This window comes from Coregonus clupeaformis, unplaced genomic scaffold (assembly GCF_020615455.1).
Source record: "Coregonus clupeaformis isolate EN_2021a unplaced genomic scaffold, ASM2061545v1 scaf0087, whole genome shotgun sequence".
NCBI classification, from domain to species: domain Eukaryota; kingdom Metazoa; phylum Chordata; class Actinopteri; order Salmoniformes; family Salmonidae; genus Coregonus; species Coregonus clupeaformis.
This window is the reverse complement of record NW_025533542.1, coordinates 317,501-337,500: the sequence shown is the minus strand read 5'-3', so window position 1 is coordinate 337,500 and position 20,000 is coordinate 317,501. Positions and strand designations below refer to the sequence as shown.

The 20,000-nt window shown below is 47.6% G+C and overlaps 2 protein-coding genes and 1 long non-coding RNA gene across 6 annotated transcripts in view; 2 read left to right on the top strand and 1 right to left on the bottom strand.

Moving 5' to 3' along the window:
• The window catches only part of LOC121557801 (cAMP-specific 3',5'-cyclic phosphodiesterase 4C), a gene marked incomplete at its 3' end in the record, with an annotated part of 32,326 nt that extends 27,536 nt beyond the window's left edge, over positions 1-4,790 (top strand). The window contains exons 13-17 of the mRNA XM_041871260.1: positions 511-665; positions 1,183-1,305; positions 1,468-1,650; positions 4,237-4,413; positions 4,599-4,790. Of these exons, the coding sequence (XP_041727194.1) occupies positions 511-665; positions 1,183-1,305; positions 1,468-1,650; positions 4,237-4,413; positions 4,599-4,790 (830 nt within the window). The remainder of the gene's footprint in view (positions 1-510; positions 666-1,182; positions 1,306-1,467; positions 1,651-4,236; positions 4,414-4,598) is intronic.
• Positions 4,791-5,710: 920 nt separating this feature from the next.
• On the top strand, positions 5,711-9,243 carry LOC121557802. Its single transcript, XR_006658209.1, has 2 exons — positions 5,711-8,291; positions 8,343-9,243. It is a non-coding gene; the product is annotated as an uncharacterized LOC121557802 (long non-coding RNA).
• A 1,676-nt stretch (positions 9,244-10,919) lies between these two features.
• Positions 10,920-20,000, bottom strand: part of LOC121557803 (ADP-ribosylation factor-binding protein GGA3-like) — a 20,201-nt gene continuing 11,120 nt past the window's right edge. For 3 of the 4 annotated variants that reach the window (XM_041871262.2, XM_041871265.2, XM_041871264.2), the window contains 9 exons: positions 19,152-19,233; positions 15,026-15,160; positions 14,117-14,308; positions 13,873-13,934; positions 13,515-13,708; positions 13,275-13,432; positions 12,729-12,898; positions 12,248-12,358; positions 10,920-11,630 (listed from right to left, as the gene is read on the bottom strand). In XM_041871262.2, the coding sequence (XP_041727196.1) occupies positions 11,514-11,630; positions 12,248-12,358; positions 12,729-12,898; positions 13,275-13,432; positions 13,515-13,708; positions 13,873-13,934; positions 14,117-14,308; positions 15,026-15,160; positions 19,152-19,233 (1,221 nt within the window). In that variant the 3' untranslated portion in view covers positions 10,920-11,513. The remainder of the gene's footprint in view (positions 11,631-12,247; positions 12,359-12,728; positions 12,899-13,274; positions 13,433-13,514; positions 13,709-13,872; positions 13,935-14,116; positions 14,309-15,025; positions 15,161-19,151; positions 19,234-20,000) is intronic. The other variant, XM_041871263.2, reaches the window with a different exon arrangement.

Here is a 20,000-nt window from a genome sequence, read left to right as displayed (position 1 = left end):
CTCCTCCTCCTCTCTCCTCCCTGTCTCTCTCTCCTCCTCTCTCTCTCTCTCTCTCTCTCTCTCTCTCTCTCTCTCTCTCTCTCTCTCTCTCTCTCTCTCTCTCTCTCTCTCTCTCTCTCTCTCTCTCTCTCTCTCTCTCTCTCTCTCTCTCTCTCTCTCTCTCTCTCTCTCTCTCTCTCTCTCTCTCTCTCTCTCTCTCTCTCTCTCTCTCTCTCTCTCTCTCTCTCTCTCTCTCTCTCTCTCTCTCTCTCCTCTCTCTCTCTCCCTGTCTCTCTCTCCTCCTCTCTCTCCTCCCTGTCTCTCTCTCCTCCTCTCTCTCCTCCCTGTCTCTCTCTCCTCCTCTCTCTCCTCCCTGTCTCTCTCTCCTCCTCTCTCTCCTCCCTGTCTCTCTCTCCTCCTCTCTCTCCTCCCTGTCTCTCTCTCTCTCTCTCTCCTCCCTGTCTCTCTGTCCCCCCTGTCTCTCTCCTCCTCTCTCTCCTCCCTGTCTCTCTCTCTCTCGCTCCCCCCCAGACTCTGAGCTGGCTCTCATGTATAATGATGAGTCAGTCTTAGAGAACCATCACTTGGCTGTAGGCTTCAAGCTGCTCCACCTGGAAAACTGTGACATCTTCCAGAACCTGACCAAAAGACAGCGACAGAGCCTCCGCAAGCTGGTCATCGATATGGTGAGAGACCTGTCATCACAGGCAGCATCCATCATCATCCAATCACAGCAGGGAGAGTGGGAGGGGCATGATTGGGATGGGTCAAATGTAGATGTTTCAGTGACTAACTTTATATTGTCTCCTCTCTCTCCTCCTCTCCTCCTCCTCTCTTCCTCTCTCTCCTCCTCTCTTCCTCTCCCTCCCTCCCTGCCTCCCTCCCTCCTTCCCTCCTTCCTTCCCTCCCTCCCTCCCTCCCTCCCTCCCTCCCTCCCTCTCCTCCTCTCTCTCTTCCTCTCTCCTCTCCTCCTCCTCTCCCTCCTATCTTCCTCTCTCCCCTCCCCTCCTCCTCTCCCTCCTCTCTTCCTCTCTCCTCTCCTCCTCCTCTCCCTCCTATCTTCCTCTCCTCTCCTCCTCCTCTCCTCCTCTCTTCCTCTCCCTCCCTCCCTCCCTCCTCTCCTCTCCTCCTCCCTCTCCTCCCTCCTCTCCTCTCCTCCTCCCTCTCCTCTCCCTCTCTCTCTCTCTCTCTCTGTCTCTCTAGGTGCTAGCTACAGACATGTCTAAACATATGACTCTATTAGCTGATCTGAAGACCATGGTGGAGACTAAGAAGGTGACCAGTTCAGGAGTGCTGCTGTTGGACCACTATACAGAACGCATACAGGTAATAACACATAGGGAAAATACACGATGATACAAGGGGGGAAACATCTGACTGCGTTATATGGAAATAACAATGCTCATCCTCACCAGAATCCCTTTAGAGCCAGGACAGTGTCTCTCTCTAAAACAGCGTCAACATTGTTTAACACTAGTCTCCCTGTAGGTCCTGAGGAACATGGTTCACTGTGCAGACCTCAGCAACCCCACCAAGCCACTGGGTGTGTATCGCCAGTGGACTGAACGCATCATGGAGGAGTTCTCCAGACAGGGAGACAAGGAGAGGGTCAAAGGCATGGAGATCAGCCCTATGTGTGACAAACACACTGCCTCCGTGGAGAAGAGCCAGGTCTCGCTCTCTCTCTCTCTCTCTCTCTCACACACACACACACACACACAGAATACACACACACACACACACACACACACACACACACACACACACACAGACACACACACACACACACACACACACAGAATACACACAGAATACACACAGAATACACACACACACAGAATACACACACACACACACACACACAGAATACACACACACACACACTTACAAACAGTAAGTGCATGTAAATATCAAAAAAAAAATGGGGATGCATGCCAGCAAAGCCACTACACAACACTAAACAATACATTAATTGCACTATAACGGTGACAAATGGTGCCCACAAACTGTTAGGGCCTACATAAAGCTGTCCCAACAGCAGAGCTTTCTTTTCAGCTCCATGGAGTGAATCCTTACCACCGCTACACCTGGCTATCAGCGGAGCCTTGTCTGGCAGCGAAACAGTTCATTCAGCCTCATTTACTGCCTTTAAAAAAACCATAGCTGATATGGCTGACTTGCTTAAACAAATGTGGTTTCTACTGACAATTGAGATGTACAAACTATGGCATAAGGGGACGACAAGCGGATAAGAGGCAATCCGTCATTTCGATTAAGACATTAATGAGCGAGCTAGGATGGACGTAGTCAATATAACTATTTGTACAGCGACAGAATTCAGTTACTGGCACAACGCTCTTAACCACTAAGCTACCTGCCGCCTGCCGCCACTTGAACAGGAAGGTGGCGCGGTGATCCTTCTTGTGGACAAACTTTGTCATCATAGTCTGGCATTCTCTGGATTTATGGTGCTTTCAAGACAACTGGGAACTTCGAAAAAAACAAAGTGGAATCATGACTAAGATTTTGAAAGTATGATGTTGACATGATCAGTGCAATCAAAGCTACGGTAGATATAATGTGATTTGATCTGTGGCCAATGACCTTGAGCCTTTTTTATTTATTTGTTATTTCACCTTTATTTAACCAGGTAAACCAGTTGAGAACAAGTTCTCATTTACAACTGCGACCTGGCCAAGATAAAGCAAAGCAGTGCGATAAAAACAACAACACAGAGTTACATATGGGGTAAAACAAAACATAAAGTCAAAAATACAACAGAAAATATATATACAGTGTGTGCGAATGTAGTAAGTTATGGAGGTAAGGCAATAAATAGGCCATAGTGCAAAATAATTACAATTTAGTATTAACACTGGAGTGATAGATGTGCAAGAGATGATGTGCAAATAGAGATACTGGGGTGCAAATGAGCAAAATAAATAACAATATGGGGATGAGGTAGTTGGGTGGGCTAATTTCAGATGGTCTGTGTACAGGTGCAGTGATCGATAAGGTGCTCTGACAACTGACGCCTAAAGTTAGTGAGGGAGATAAAAGTCTCCAGCTTCAGAGATTTTTGCAGTTCGTTCCAGTCATTGGCAGCAGAGAACTGGAAGGAATGGCGGCCAAAGGAGGTGTTGGCTTTGGGGATGACCAGTGAGATATACCTGCTGGAGCGCAGACTACGGGTGGGTGTTGCTATGGTGACCAGGGAGCTAAGATAAGACAGAAGATAGGGCACTTCTAATGTAAATCTGCCAGCACCCAAGGGGCCGGAACTTTCTAGCTCTCCCTGTAGATTTTGCGGTGACGTAGTGTCCCCATGAGTGACAGAACACTGAGCCAATCACGGCGTAACTAGAGAACATTACCAACCCCTACGCTCCGTATTTTCCGCTGGCTGCCCCACCACCACAGAAAGCACTGAGCTAGGCTGAAACACCTGCATTATGGAGCTGCCTTACTCAAGAAAGCAAAAAAAGAGACCAAGTTTGTATGCGGCTTTATTAACTCAATTAATCTTTTTTTTTTACATTGTTTGCAAAGTGATATGCGTTTTAATGCCAAAATAACATGCAAAACAGGCAAAAATAAATGAAACGGGTGGGGCTCAAAACAGGTTGGGCTCCTCCCACCTGGCCTGAATGACGGGTCACCACTGCTTTCAAACACGCTTTCTCTTTTTCTCTCTCTCTCCTTCTTCCTCTCTAAAAGCACTGACTAGGGTGATTGGTAGCCTAGCAGTTAGAGCGTTGGGCCAGTAACTGAAAGGTCACTAGTTTGAATCCTCTAGCAGACAAGGTTAAAAATCTGTTGATGTGCCTCTCACCCTCTCTCTCTCCTTTCCTTCCTTCCTCCCTCTCTCTCCCTCCCTCTCTCCCTCCCTCCCTCCCTCCCTCCCTCCCTCCCTCCCTCTCTCCCTCCCTCCCTCGCTCTCTCTCTCTCTCTCCCTTCCTCTCTCTCTCTCTCTCCCTCCCTCTCTCTCTCCCTTCCTCTCTCCCTCTCTCCCTCCCTCCCTCCCTCCCTCCCTCTCTCCCTTCCTCCCTCCCTCTCTCTCTCTCTCCCTTCCTCCCTCTCTCTCTCCCTTCCTCCCTCCCTCTCTTCCTCCCTCCCTCTCTCTGTCCCTCCCTCCCTCTCTCTGTCCCTCCCTCCCTCTCTCCCCTCTCTCTCCCTCTCTCCCCTCTCTCCCGCCCTCTCTCTCCACCTCTCTCTTTCTCCCTCCCTCTCTCTCTCTCTCCCTCCCTCTGACTCCAGGTGGGTTTCATAGACTACATAGTACACCCTCTGTGGGAGACGTGGGGTGATCTGGTCCACCCTGATGCCCAGGACCTGCTGGACACGCTGGAGGAGAACAGAGACTGGTACCAGTCCACCATGCCCCAGAGCCCCTCTCCTCCCTACGACAAACACCTGCTCACAGACCGCTTCAAGGTAACACATGCACACACACACATACGCATACACACCTGCAGAGGAAAAATACACATTTCCGTACAAAGAATGATCATTCCATTATCTATTAATGAACTATTACTGTAGAAAACCAGTTGGTGGCGCTCTTTTTAAATGATTATCTAACTAACTATTAATCTATTGTCTTCTCTTTATTCTCCCAGTTTGAGCTGGCACTGGAAGATCTGGAGCCCAACCACAACCACATGCAACAACCCAACGGGTTGAACCAAACGGTCAGACAGGAGAATGGAAACCAGGACCATGCAGAGGAGAACCATGTTGAAGAGGAGGAGGAGAACCATGTTGAAAAGGAGGAGGAGAACCATGTTAAAGAGGAGGAACAGGAGGAGAACCATGGTGAAGAGGAGGAGGAGGAGAACCATGTTGAAGAGGAGGAGCAGGAGGAGAACCATGGTGAAGAGGAGGAGGAGGAGAACCATGTTGAAGAGGAGGAGGAGGAGAACCATGTTGAAGAGGAGGAGAAGGAGGAGAACCATGTTGAAGAGGAGGAGAAGGAGGAGAACCATGTTGAAGAGGTGGAGGAGGAGAACCATGTTGAGGAGGAGGAGAACCATGTTGAGGAGGAGGAGGAGGAGGAGAACCATGTTGAAGAGGTGGAGGAGAACCATGTTGAAGAGGCGGAGGAGGAGGAGAACCATGTTGAAGAGGAGGAGGAGAACCATGTGGAAGAGGAGGAGGAGGAGAACCATGTGGAAGAGGAGGAGGAGGAGGAGAACCATGTGGAAGAGGAGGAGGAGGAGGAGGAGAACCATGTGGAAGAGGAGGAGGAGGAGGAGAACCATGTTGAAGAGGAGGATGAGAACCATGTTGAAGAGGAGGAGGAGGACAATGTTGAAGAGGAGAAGGAGGAGAACCATGTTGAAGAGGAGGAGGAGGAGAACCATGTTGAAGAGGAGGAGGAGGAGGAGAACCATGTTGAAGAGGAGGAGGAGAACCATGTTGAAGAGGAGGAGGAGGAGAACCATGTTGAAGAGGAGGATAGAGGAGAGGAGGAAGCAGAGGAGGATAGAGGAGAGGAGGATGTTGAAGAAAATGGAGATGTGGAGAACCCCAATGGAGAACGGGACTGTGTTGGGGAGGAGCTGGAGAAGGAAGAAGAGAGGGAGGAGGAAGGAGGAGGAGAGGAGGAGGAAGTAGCTGAAGAAGATGAGGAAGGAGGTGGAGAAGATGAGGAAGGAGGTGGAGAAGATGAGGAAGGAGGTGGAGAAGATGAGGAAGGAGGTGGAGAAGAGGAGAAAGGAGAGGAGGTGGAAGAGGGGAAGGAGGAGAATGAAAGAGAGGAAGAGGAGGAAGGAGGTGAAGAAGAGGAGAGTTAGTTGGAAAGAGGAGATCAAAAAGACGATAAAAGTAAAAAGAGAAATCAGACCCAGTGGAGGAGAGATGGAGGAAGAGGAGGAGAGATGGAGGAAGAGGAGGAGAGATGGAGGAGAGATGGAGGGAGAGTTGGAGGAAGAGGAGGAGAGCTGGAGGAAGAGGAGGAAGGACTGATAAATAAGAGGGAAAAGAGGGAGCGAAAATAGACCCAGTGGAGGTCTGGATGAACAGAGATGGAGGAAGAGGAGCAATATAGACCCAGTGGAGGTCTGGATGAACAGAGATGGAGGAAGAGGAGGACTATAGACCCAGTGGAGGTCTGGATGAACAGAGATGGAGGAAGAGGAGGACTATAGACCCAGTGGAGGTCTGGATGAACAGAGATGGAGGAAGAGGAGCAATATAGACCCAGTGGAGGTCTGGATGAACAGAGATGGAGGAAGAGGAGGACTATAGACCCAGTGGAGGTCTGGATGAACAGAGATGGAGGAAGAGGAGGACTATAGACCCAGTGGAGGTCTGGATGAACAGAGATGGAGGAAGAGGAGCAATATAGACCCAGTGGAGGTCTGGATGAACAGAGATGGAGGAAGAGGAGCAATATAGACCCAGTGGAGGTCTGGATGAACAGAGATGGAGGAAGAGGAGCAATATAGACCCAGTGGAGGTCTGGATGAACAGAGATGGAGGAAGAGGAGGACTATAGACCCAGTGGAGGTCTGTATGAACAGAGATGGAGGAAGAGGAGCAATATAGACCCAGTGGAGGTCTGGATGAACAGAGATGGAGGACGAGGAGCAATATAGACCCAGTGGAGGTCTGGATGAACAGAGATGGAGGAAGAGAAGGACTATAAAGGGCTCATAACGACAGCACCTCCACTTCCACCTCCAGTTCTCTGTGTTTACAGGGTAAGCTAAGAGCACTACCCCCTGGGCCATTAAGACCTGGACCCCTTGGCAGAGGCTGTAGCTGCTACAGAACAGGGTGGTTACAGAACAGGGTGGTTACAGAACAGGGTGGTTACAGAACAGGGTGGTTACAGAACAGCAGTACTGTACTACAGAACAGGGTGGTTACAGAACAGGGTGGTTACAGAACAGGGTGGTTACAGAACAGCAGTAATGTACTACAGAACAGGGTGGTTACAGAACAGGGTGGTTACAGAACAGGGTGGTTACAGAACAGGGTGGTTACTGTACTACAGAACAGGGTGGTTACAGAACAGGGTGGTTACAGAACAGGGTGGTTACAGAACAGCAGTACTGTACTACAGAACAGGGCACCAGGCTGAACTGTGGGACAACCAGAGGAAGTGTTGCAGGTGTGAGGTAGTAAACACTAGCCCACCGTGGAACAAAGTGATGTCACACCTGAGGTCACCTGCCTGACATCATATTACCTATTCACTGCACAAAGGGCTCTGGTCAAAAGTAGTGCACCATATAGGGAATAGGGTGCCACTTGGAATGCAGTCATTCAGTCTTCATGACCTATAGCCTATTGTACCACTGCCACCAGGGGAACCTATATTTTAACAGCTCTTTTGTAGCACTACAGACTATTAAGACTGTAACACACAGAGAGACAGTCACATGCAAAAAAAACAAAAATAAACGATGCTCCTTCTGACCCCGCTGGCCTATTAAACACAGAGGGGTGAAGCGTTTCCCCCCACTAATGGTTACGGTCAGGATCGGGGGAGGGGAATCTGATCCTAGATCTGTACCCAGTGGAAACCGGAGCAACAACACACTGGAACACTTTCAATACTTTATTTGGGATCCACAGTCGAGCGTCAAGAAAGAAAATAACCTAATACAGAGGTCAAAGGTCACATTGGTTCCTGCCGTCATTGAGATGTAAAGAGAATGCAACGTTGTATCTGTCCCGTAATGACGTCTGTGAGCGCACAGGCACCACCATGGTGGCCATCTCCATTTTTAAGAAGTAAATTTTCTTCCTTTACTACTTCTATGAGTTGGTAAACAAATTGAAAGGGTGCGTACTGCCACCTGGAGTGTGTTTGAACAGATATAAAAGCCAAGGTTGGCAATTTACTGTCACCTGCAGTTATGGAATGTTTGCTCACAAGTATAATTCATTGGCTGATTCCTCCTGCTGACCTGGATGGAATTATGCGATCCTTCCTGAACCCACAGGAAGTCACACCCAGTGGACTACTTAAAAATGGTGGAAGTCCTCAACGTTACTGCCCATGGTAAAACAGGCTTTCGGGCACTGAAATAGATAAGATAGTCCTCTATCTATCTCTATGGGATTTATAGGCTGTCCCCCAAATGGCCCCTGGTCAATAGAAGTGCACTACATAGGGAATGGGGTGCCATTTGGGAGTCTGACATGGACATACAGGTGTTGGTGAATGTGTACTTCATATCTAGGAGACATTTGGAACCCAATACTCTTCTGGAGCTGCGTTCAACTGGACTTGTTTTCTTCCATTTCTGTCGGAATAGAAAAAAGAAATGCAAAAAGAGATAAACTCTCTGTACCCTGAGGTCACAGCCCGTCCTTTACCCTGAGGTCACAGCCCGTCCTTTACCCCTGAGGTCACAGCCCGTCCTTTACCCCGAGGTCACAGCCCGTCCTTTACCCCGAGGTCACAGCCCGTCCTTTACCCCGAGGTCACAGCCCGTCCTTTACCCCGAGGTCACAGCCCGTCCTTTACCCCGAGGTCACAGCCCGTCCTTTACCCTGAGGTCACAGCCCGTCCTTTACCCTGAGGTCACAGCCCGTCCTTTACCCTGAGGTCACAGCCCGTCCTTTACCCTGAGGTCACAGCCCGTCCTTTACCCTGAGGTCACAGCCCGTCCTTTACCCTGAGGTCACAGCCCGTCCTTTACCCTGAGGTCACAGCCCGTCCTTTACCCTGAGGTCACAGCCCGTCCTTTACCCTGAGGTCACAGCCCGTCCTTTACCCTGAGGTCACAGCCCGTCCTTTACCCTGAGGTCACAGCCCGTCCTTTACCCTGAGGTCACAGCCCGTCCTTTACCCCGAGGTCACAGCCCGTCCTTTACCCCGAGGTCACAGCCCGTCCTTTACCCCGAGGTCACAGCCCGTCCTTTACCCCGAGGTCACAGCCCGTCCTTTACCCCGAGGTCACAGCCCGTCCTTTACCCTGGGCTCAAGTTGGAAGTTGCCCCTAGACACTGATCAAAGATTAGTTTAACGTTGGCCGCTTTCCTCTAAAGCAATGCACTGTGGGGCCAGGGTTGGGGTTTGGTGGGGGAGATAGTGATTGTATCCCAAGTGGCATCCGATTTCCTACACATGGTCAAAAGTAGTGCGCTACATAGTATAGGGAATAGGGTGCCATTTGGGACGCTACCAGGGTCTTCCACCACCTCTGGTGTTGTTTTGTAAATCTGTGTTTGGCACTTTATCAGACGGACTACCCTGCTGCATATCTGTATAATATATTTAACAATAAATATGATTGATCCATGAAATTACTGATGCGGTCAATCAATCTTCTAAGAATGTATGCACTCACTACTATAAATCTCTCTGGATAAGAGCGTCTGCTAAATGACTTAAAATGTAAAATGTGTAGCCAGAATAACTGATTGTGATCTTCCTGGGGGTGTGTACCAATATTAAGTGGACACTCATACACTACTTCCCACCAATCTAAAAGCATTGTGTTGGTGGAGGCGTGTCATTTCCTTTCAAATCAGTGAAGGGAAATGAAGGAGTGCACACACTAGGAGGAAGGAGAGACCATTGGCACATACAGCTGACCTCCGCTGGAGGTCGTCACGGATGAGTTGATTGGTTGGATGAAACCTCCGTTGGGCAGAGCTTAGTGACAGGCCAGTGTGCAGGGTTTACAGGGAGAGTCAAATAAGAAAAGGCCTTACGGGTGGTAGGATGGAGGGCATTACACACGGGTTGTGACCCACAAGGTTGCCAGTTTGAATCCCAGTTGTGACTTTTGTTTTCCAACCTTCTTAACTAATCACCTTTCTAATCTACTGTCCTTCTAAATGAATCATTGACCTGGTGCCTTCCCCCCTGCTAGTGCAGTAGACTAGGAACTGGGATAGGGACCAGAAGGTTACAGGTTCTAATCTTGTAGACTAGGAACTGGGATAGGGACCAGAAGGTTACAGGTTCTAATCTTGTGGACTAGGAACTGGGATAGGGACCAGAAGGTTACAGGTTCTAATCTTGTGGACTAGGAACTGGGATAGGGACCAGAAGGTTACAGGTTCTAATCTTGTAGACTAGGAACTGGGATAGGGACCAGAAGGTTACAGGTTCTAATCTTGTGGACTAGGAACTGGGATAGGGACCAGAAGGTTACAGGTTCTAATCTTGTGGACTAGGAACTGGGATAGGGACCAGAAGGTTACAGGTTCTAATCTTGTGGACTAGGAACTGGGATAGGGACCAGAAGGTTACAGGTTCTAATCTTGTGGACTAGGAACTGGGATAGGGACCAGAAGGTTACAGGTTCTAATCTTGTGGACTAGGAACTGGGATAGGGACCAGAAGGTTACAGGTTCTAATCTTGTGGACTAGGAACTGGGATAGGGACCAGAAGGTTACAGGTTCTAATCTTGTGGACTAGGAACTGGGATAGGGACCAGAAGGTTACAGGTTCTAATCTTGTGGACTAGGAACTGGGATAGGGACCAGAAGGTTACAGGTTCTAATCTTGTGGACTAGGAACTGGGATAGGGACCAGAAGGTTACAGGTTTTAATCTTGTGGACTAGGAACTGGGATAGGGACCAGAAGGTTACAGGTTCTAATCTTGTGGACTAGGAACTGGGATAGGGACCAGAAGGTTACAGGTTTTAATCTTGTGGACTAGGAACTGGGATAGGGACCAGGTTACAGGTTCTAATCTTGTGGACTAGGAACTGGGATAGGGACCAGAAGGTTACAGGTTCTAATCTTGTGGACTAGGAACTGGGATAGGGACCAGAAGGTTACAGGTTTTAATCTTGTGGACTAGGAACTGGGATAGGGACCAGGTTACAGGTTCTAATCTTGTGGACTAGGAACTGGGATAGGGACCATAAGGTTACAGGTTCTAATCTTGTGGACTAGGAACTGGGATAGGGACCAGAAGGTTACAGGTTCTAATCTACCCTTTCTCAAATAATGACCACAGAAGATTTACAGATAAAAACAGCATTCTTTGTTTTATTGATCACTGATCAGATTTCACAGTATCGTATCTGATCCATCAATCGATCAGTCAATCAGACGATGAACAAAAACACAACAAGCAGCTCACACAGGAGTCAGGGGAACAGGTCAGTAGCAGAGGCACCTGGTTCACCTGGTCTAGTTTGTTAGAAAAATGTAGAGAAACGTAACCCAGGTGGGTCATTTGGCATGGAGTTGGCAAAGCCGGGTCAATCAGACAAACACAGGAACACACCCACACCTAACACTAGACTGGTCTCAGAGCCTACTTCAAATCCTAAATAAATATCACTTTTTAACAACCTCAGAGGATGATGTCATATCAGAAGTAAATACACACGCAGCTCAGATATCACAGATTACATGACCAACTACATGACATCATGGTGGTCAAGGCAGCGATCGCAGAGGGTTCTACATTCTGCCCCAGAACCTTTCTCTATCAGGTACCAGAATATTTATGTGTCAGGTTCTAGAATGTCTCTTTCTCTCTGTCAGGTTCTAGAATGTCTCTCTCTCTCTCTGTCAGGTCCTAGAATTCCATGCAGGGTTCTCTCAGATCAGAGACCCATCCACGAGACCCAGTTAGGGAAGTCCTCCACCTCTCCCATCTCACTGAGGCTCTGCTCTCCATCACCGTGGACCAGGGTCAGCTTGTAGCGCAGACGCACCTTACACTGGGAGAGAGATAACACACAAACCATCACAATTATATCAAAACACACCTTACGCTGGGAGAGAGATAACACACAAACCATCACAATTATATCAAAACACACCTTACGCTGGGAGAGAGATAACACACAAACCATCACAATTATATCAAAACACACCTTACGCTGGGAGAGAGATAACACACAAACCATCACAATTATATCAAAACACACCTTACGCTGGGAGAGAGATAACACACATACCATCACGATTCTATCAAACACACCTTACGCTGGGAGAGAGATAACACACAAACCATCACAATTATATCAAAACACACCTTACGCTGGGAGAGAGATAACACACAAACCATCACAATTCCATCAAAGGCACATTGTCAACAAGCGCACACTGCACTTGACTTTCAAAGTTAATATACCCTTGAGATGGCATCTGCAGCTTTTACCCTGAATGCGATCTCCATGAATGTCAGGGAGATTGCCTTTAAAAGCCACATTGTTGACAGTGAAGTTCACTTGTTGATGATGCGCCTATGAATGAATCCCGGCCAAGTCGCAGGTCTGATGATAACAAAACGATCTCTGTGTATCCAGGGTGTCAGGTGGAGGTGTCGACTCACCCTGTGTGGGTTGGAGAGGAGCAGTATCTGCGAGAGGGCAGCAGGGGGCAGCGTAGGGTTGTAGGGGGGGAGCTCCTTCCCCGAAGACGGCTGGAGCTTCACTGTCATGGTCTGGAGGAAATACAGGGAAATCAACCAGCTAGCCAGACAGACACCAGTCATTCAGTCAGCTAGCCAGTCATTCAGTCAGCCAGACAGTCATTCAGTCAGCCAGACAGTCATTCAGTCAGCCAGACATTCAGTCAGCCAGCCAGACATTCAGTCAGCCAGCCAGACAGTCATTTAGTAAGATCAATCAATCAATGAATCAATCAGTCCATCAAATAGTCCATCAATCAGTCATTCAGTCAACCAGTCATTGATGGAAATGAAGGATTCATGAGACAAGGAGAGAAATTGTTTCAAATTAAAGCCTTCAAGCATTTGAAGGAGTTTAATGTAGGAGTTTAATCTTGTCCATGTTTGGGCATTTGTCTGTTACCTTGGGAACGGCAGCCTGAAACAGGATGCCTTTAACAGGAAGTGCTGAGGTGTTCACCGTGGAGACGACAACCACGGCAACGTTAGGGTATCCCGGGGGCGGGTCTTTAGCGAAATGGAGGGAAACATGGACGCCATTCTGGTCGTACACTGTGATTGGCTCCAATCGACCTATCAAGAGACATTCAGGAAATGAAAACCTCAGGCGTGCCAACATAGAACGGATGACTTGAAATAGAAAAGACCAGAAGTATCCATTAACATGAATGACTACAGACAACTGCAGTGACAACACCGTAACTCCTAGTCTGCGTCCCAAATGGCACCCTTTATAGTGCCCCCATAGGGCTCTGGTCAAAAGAAGTGCACTATAAAGGAATTAGGATGCAATTTGGTGACGCCAGACCTATTCTGTGTATTACTGTGTTTAAAATATCTTTAGAAAAACTAGGGCTGTTCCCCAAATGGCATCCTTTTCCCTGTTGGCCCTGGTTAAAAGCAGTGCACTCTATAGGGAATAGGGTGCCATTTTGGGATGCAGACTTACTTGGTTTAATGGACTCCAGAGGGACATGGATCTCTGATAAGGATTCTGGGAGATTCAAACTCTCTGATTTCACTGGAGATCCTGACTCTGTCATTGGCTGACTCTGTGAGTTTGACGGTGATCCTGACATCACAATTGGCCGATTCTGAAGGACCGCCCTGACAGGAAGAAGAAAATATTGAATCATCAAGGTATCTCTGTCTCTCTCTTTCTCCATCCATCCATCCATCCATCCCTCACCAGTCAGTCCCATTTGACGAGCCACTGCCACAACCCCGGGCCGCCAGTGAGAGGTCTCTCACTCCACACACCCCCGTGGTTAGGGAATGGTCTCTCCCTCCACACACCCCCGTGGTTAGGGAATGGTCTCTCCCTCCACACACCCCCGTGGTTAGGGAATGGTCTCTCCCTGTGTTCTCCTCTCCTCCTCTCATCTGAAATAAAGGGGATAGAGAATAGGTATTTATGTTGAAGAGGAACAAATCAGTGTAAATATGATTGATCTGGCGTTGTTGTGACCCGTTGGGTCCTGGTCAAACATAGTGCACTACGTAGGGAATAGGGTGTCATTTGGGACGCATGGAAAGGTAACTGGTACCTGGACTAGTTCATCGTAGTACGTGCTGCTCTGCCTTTGAGACGACGCTGGTTTATCCAGCCCTGAATAAAGAACACATTTATCCATGTTAACGTTATAAACAGAACCACATCATCAACACATCTACACAAACACCAAGGGAGGGAATACTGTTTAAAACGATAACAAATCCGGATCATGAAGACATCACACCGGAAACATCCACATGAAAGGGACGTTCTTAAGAAAGAGAACCTGCACAAACCTGTGACGTCCAGATCCACTAGAGACAGGAGAGCACTGTTGAGCCGCTGACGGGAGAGAGGAGAGGAGGAGGGAGAAGAGGTCTCATAGGACAGGAAGGAGGAAGCCATGTCTTTAGAAGGTGTCTGTGGAGAGTCCAGGGCTGACAGGTCTATTAGATGGTAACTCTTTATCTCTCTGGGGCTGCTGGGACCTGGGGATGGAGACAATAGGAAAATACTACCACTGACATTCACTCTGAAACAACACATCCTCTCTGAAGTCAAACTACAAGCTACTCTGTCCTAGGGATATAGACAACACTCCACTGACATGACAACACAGAGACATTCAGACTGAAACACCACTAGAACACAGAACAAACACAAGGTTCAAACACAGAACAAACACAAATTAAAAACATTGTAGGGGGAGGAACAAACACAAGACAACACACTGATAGTAGACCTTCACAGACAGAACAAACACAAGACAACACACACTGATAGTAGACCTTCTCAGACAGAACAAACACAAGACAACACACTGATAGTAGACCTTCACAGACAGAACAAACACAAGACAACACACACTGATAGTAGACCTTCACAGACAGAATAAACACAAGACAAAACACACTGATAGTAGACCTTCACAGACAGAACAAACACAAGACAACACACACTGATAGTAGACCTTCACAGACAGAACAAACACAAGACAACACACACTAATAGTAGACCTTCACAGACAGAACAAACACAAGACAACACACACTAATAGTAGACCTTCACAGACAGAACAAACACGACAACACACTGATAGTAGACCTTCACAGACAGAACAAACAAGACAACACACACTGACATTATACCTTCACAGACAGAACAACAATGTAAGAGTGGTGTAGAGAAGAGCTAGGCAGATGTACCGTTGTTTATGGAGCTCTCCCCTCTTCCTCCTCCTCCTCCTCCTCTCATCCGGTTGCTCTCTCTCCTCCCCCCCATCATCTCTTTATACATGTTGACCACCAGGGTCAGCTCATCATTGGCCTGCAGGATCTGAGCTGGAATGGAAGCAACACAACATGAAGGACTAGAATGAACAGAACATGAAGGACTAGAATGAACAGAACATGAAGGACTAGAATGAACAGAACATGAAGGACTAGAATGAACAGAACATGAAGGACTAGAATGAACAGAACATGAAGGACTAGAATGAACAGAACATGAAGGACTAGAATGAACAGAACATGAAGGACTAGAATGAACAGAACATGAAGGACTAGAATGAACAGAACACGAAGGACTAGAATGAACAGAACACGAAGGACTAGAATGAACAGAACACGAAGGACTAGAATGAACAGAACACGAAGGACTAGAATGAACAGAACACGAAGGACTAGAATGAACAGAACACGAAGGACTAGAATGAACAGAACACGAAGGACTAGAATGAACAGAACATGAAGGACTAGAATGAACAGAACATGAAGGACTAGAATGAACAGAACATGAAGGACTAGAATGAACAGAACACGAAGGACTAGAATGAACAGAACACGAAGGACTAGAATGAACAGAACACGAAGGACTAGAATGAACAGAACACGAAGGACTAGAATGAACAGAACACGAAGGACTAGAATGAACAGAACACGAAGGACTAGAATGAACAGAACACGAAGGACTAGAATGAACAGAACACGAAGGACTAGAATGAACAGAACACGAAGGACTAGAATGAACAGAACACGAAGGACTAGAATGAACAGAACACGAAGGACTAGAATGAACAGAACACGAAGGACTAGAATGAACAGAACATGAAGGACTAGAATGAACAGAACATGAAGGACTAGAATGAACAGAACATGAAGGACTAGAATGAACAGAACACGAAGGACTAGAATGAACAGAACATGAAGGACTAGAATGAACAGAACATGAAGGACTAGAATGAACAGAACACGAAGGACTAGAATGAACAGAACATGAAGGACTAGAATGAACAGAACACGAAGGACTAGAATGAACAGAACATGAAGGACTAGAATGAACAGAACACGAAGGACTAGAATGAACAGAACATGAAGGACTAGAATGAACAGAACACGAAGGACTAGAATGAACAGAACATGAAGGACTAGAATGAACAGAACACGAAGGACTAGAATGAACAGAACACGAAGGACTAGAATGAACAGAACACGAAGGACTAGAATGAACAGAACATGAAGGACTAGAATGAACAGAACATGAAGGACTAGAATGAACAGAACATGAAGGACTAGAATGAACAGAACATGAAGGACTAGAATGAACAGAACATGAAGGACTAGAATGAACAGAACATGAAGGACTAGAATGAACAGAACATGAAGGACTAGAATGAACAGAACATGAAGGACAATAAATAGGATGGCAGGTAGCCTAGCAGTCCTAGCTAGCAGTTAGAGCGTTGGGTCAGTAACTGAAAGGTCGCTGGTTCAAATACCCGAGTTGAAAAGGTGAACGATCTGTCAATGTGCCCTTGAGCAAGGCACTTAACCCCAATTTACTCCAGGGGTGCAGTACCACTATGGCTGACCTTGTAAAACAACACATTTCACTGCACCTACCATACTACTATGGCTGACCCTGTAAACAACACATTACACTGCACCTATCATACTACTATGGCTGACCCTGTAAAACAACACATTTCACTGCACCTACCATACTACTATGGCTGACCCTGTAAAACAACACATTACACTGCACCTATCATACTACTATGGCTGACCCTGTAAAACAACACATTTCACTGCACCTATCATACTACTATGGCTGACCCTGTAAAACAACACATTACACTGCACCTATCATACTACTATGGCTAACCCTGTAAAACAACACATTTCACTGCACCTATCGTCCTACTATGGCTGACCCTGTAAAACAACACATTACACTGCACCTATCATACTACTATGGCTGACCCTGTAAAACAACACATTACACTGCACCTATCATACTACTATGGCTGACCCTGTAAAACAACACATTTCACTGCACCTATCATACTACTATGGCTGACCCTGTAAAACAACACATTACACTGGACCTATCATACTACTATGACTGACCCTGTAAAACAACACATTACACTGCACCTATCATACTACTATGACTGACCCTGTAAAACAACACATTACACTGCACCTATCATACTACTATGGCTGACCCTGTAAAACAACACATTACACTGCACCTATCATACTACTATGACTGACCCTGTAAAACAACACATTACACTGCACCTATCGTCCTACTATGGCTGACCCTGTAAAACAACACATTTCACTGCACCTATCATACTACTATGGCTGACCCTGTAAAACAACACATTACACTGCACCTATCATACTACTATGGCTGACCCTGTAAAACAACACATTACACTGCACCTATCGTCCTACTATGGCTGACCCTGTAAAACAACACATTACACTGCACCTATCATATTTCTATGGCTGACCCTGTAAAACAACACATTACACTGCACCTATCATACTACTATGGCTGACCCTGTAAAACAACACATTACACTGCACCTATCCGGTGTATGTGACAATACAACATTACATTTTTATTAGGAAAGAGATCTGAGATAGAATGGAGGGAACAGATTAGACACATAAATAGTTAATTATGGATCTGGGAAACTGCTTCTAACATAAATGACAAGAACTAAATAGTACATTTAGAGGTACTTGATATGACGTGAAGAGGACTAGAACAGATTAAATCTCCAGCTGGTACAGTCAGAAGAGGACTGGACACCCCTCAGAGCCTGGTTGCTCTCTACCCGGTACAGTCAGAAGAGGACTGGCCACCCCTCAGAGCCTGGTTCCTCTCTACCCGGTACAGCCAGAAGAGGATTGGCTACCCCCCAGAGCCTGGTTCCTCTCTACCCGGTACAGCCAGAAGAGGATTGGCTACCCCCCAGAGCCTGGTTCCTCTCTACCCGGTACAGCAAGAAGAGGACTGGCCACCCCCCAGAGCCTGGTTCCTCTCTACCCGGTACAGCCAGAAGAGAACTGGCCACCCCCCAGAGCCTGGTTCCTCTCTACCCGGTACAGCCAGAAGAGGACTGGCCACCCCCAGAGCCTGGTTCCTCTCTACCCGGTACAGCCAGAAGGGGATTGGCCACCCCCCAGAGCCTGGTTCCTCTCTACCCGGTACAGCCAGAAGAGGACTGGCCACCCCCCAGAGCCTGGTTCCTCTCTACCCGGTACAGCCAGAAGAGGACTGGCCACCCCCCAGAGCCTGGATCCTCTCTACCCGGTACAGTCAGAAGAGGACTGGCCACCCCCCAGAGCCTGGTTCCTCTCTACCCGGTACAGTCAGAAGAGGACTGGACACCCCTCAGAGCCTGGTTCCTCTCTACCCGGTACAGCCAGAAGAGGACTGGCCACCCCCCAGAGCCTGGTTCCTCTCTACCCGGTACAGTCAGAAGAGGACTGGACACCCACCAGAGCCTGGTTCCTCTCTAGGTTTCTTCCTAGGTCCCTGCCTTTCTAGGGAGTTTTTCCTTGCAACTGTGCTTCTGCCTCGGCATTGCTTGCTGTTTGGGGTTTTAGGCTGGGTATCTGTAAAGCACTTTGTGACAACTGCTGATGTAGAAAGGGCTTTATAAAATAGATTTGATCAATTGATTGATGAAAGATAAGACAGAAAGCTCAAGCATTCAGAATAGTAATGGTTATAATTGATTCAGCGTACTTTCAGAGAGTTTTACTGAGGAATTATATTTGCCAATATGACACGTTTAGTTGTGTGAATAGATCCCAGATGATCTGGATACAAAAATTCTAAATTATCAACGTAGATCTGGATACATACAGACTAAATGATCAATGTACATCTGGATACATAATGACTGAAAGATCAATGTACATCTGGATACATAATGACTGAAAGATCAATGTACATCTGGATACATAATGACTGAAAGATCAATGTACATCTGGATACATAATGACTGAAAGGTCAATGTAGATAAATTACCTAAAGCGTCGTCATCGTCGACGGTGTCACTGGCCAATCGGAACAGGTTGGGTCTGAGCCTATCACAGCGCTCGTAGACGGCCTACAGGAAGGACAGGATACACAGTCATGTGTCAGTACAGTGTGTACAGTACAGAGAGAGAAACAGCCCAGCCCCATACCTTCAGCTGGTCAGTGAGGTGAGGGGAGGGCCCAGTGTGTGTACAGTACAGAGAGAGAAACAGCCCAGCCCCATACCTTCAGCTGGTCAGTGAGGTGAGTGGAGGGCCCAGTGTGTGTACAGTACAGAGAGAGAAACAGCCCAGCCCCATACCTCCAGCTGGTCAGTGAGGTGAGTGGAGGGCCCAGTGTGTGTACAGAGAGAGAAACAGCCCAGCCCCATACCTTCAGCTGGTCAGTGAGGTGAGTGGAGGGCCCAGTGTGTGTACAGTACAGAGAGAGAAACAGCCCAGCCCCATACCTTCAGCTGGTCAGTGAGGTGAGTGGAGGGCCCAGTGTGTGTACAGTACAGAGAGAGAAACAGCCCAGCCCCATACCTTCAGCTGGTCAGTGAGGTGAGGGGAGGGCCCAGTGTGTGTACAGTACAGAGAGAGAAACAGCCCAGCCCCATACCTTCAGCTGGTCAGTGAGGTGAGTGGAGGGCCCAGTGTGTGTACAGTACAGAGAGAGAAACAGCCCAGTCCCATACCTCCAGCTGGTCAGTGAGGTGAGTGGAGGGCCCAGTGTGTGTACAGAGAGAGAAACAGCCCAGCCCCATACCTTCAGCTGGTCAGTGAGGTGAGTGGAGGGCCCAGTGTGTGTATAGTACAGAGAGTGAAACAGCCCAGTCCCATACCTTCAGCTGGTCAG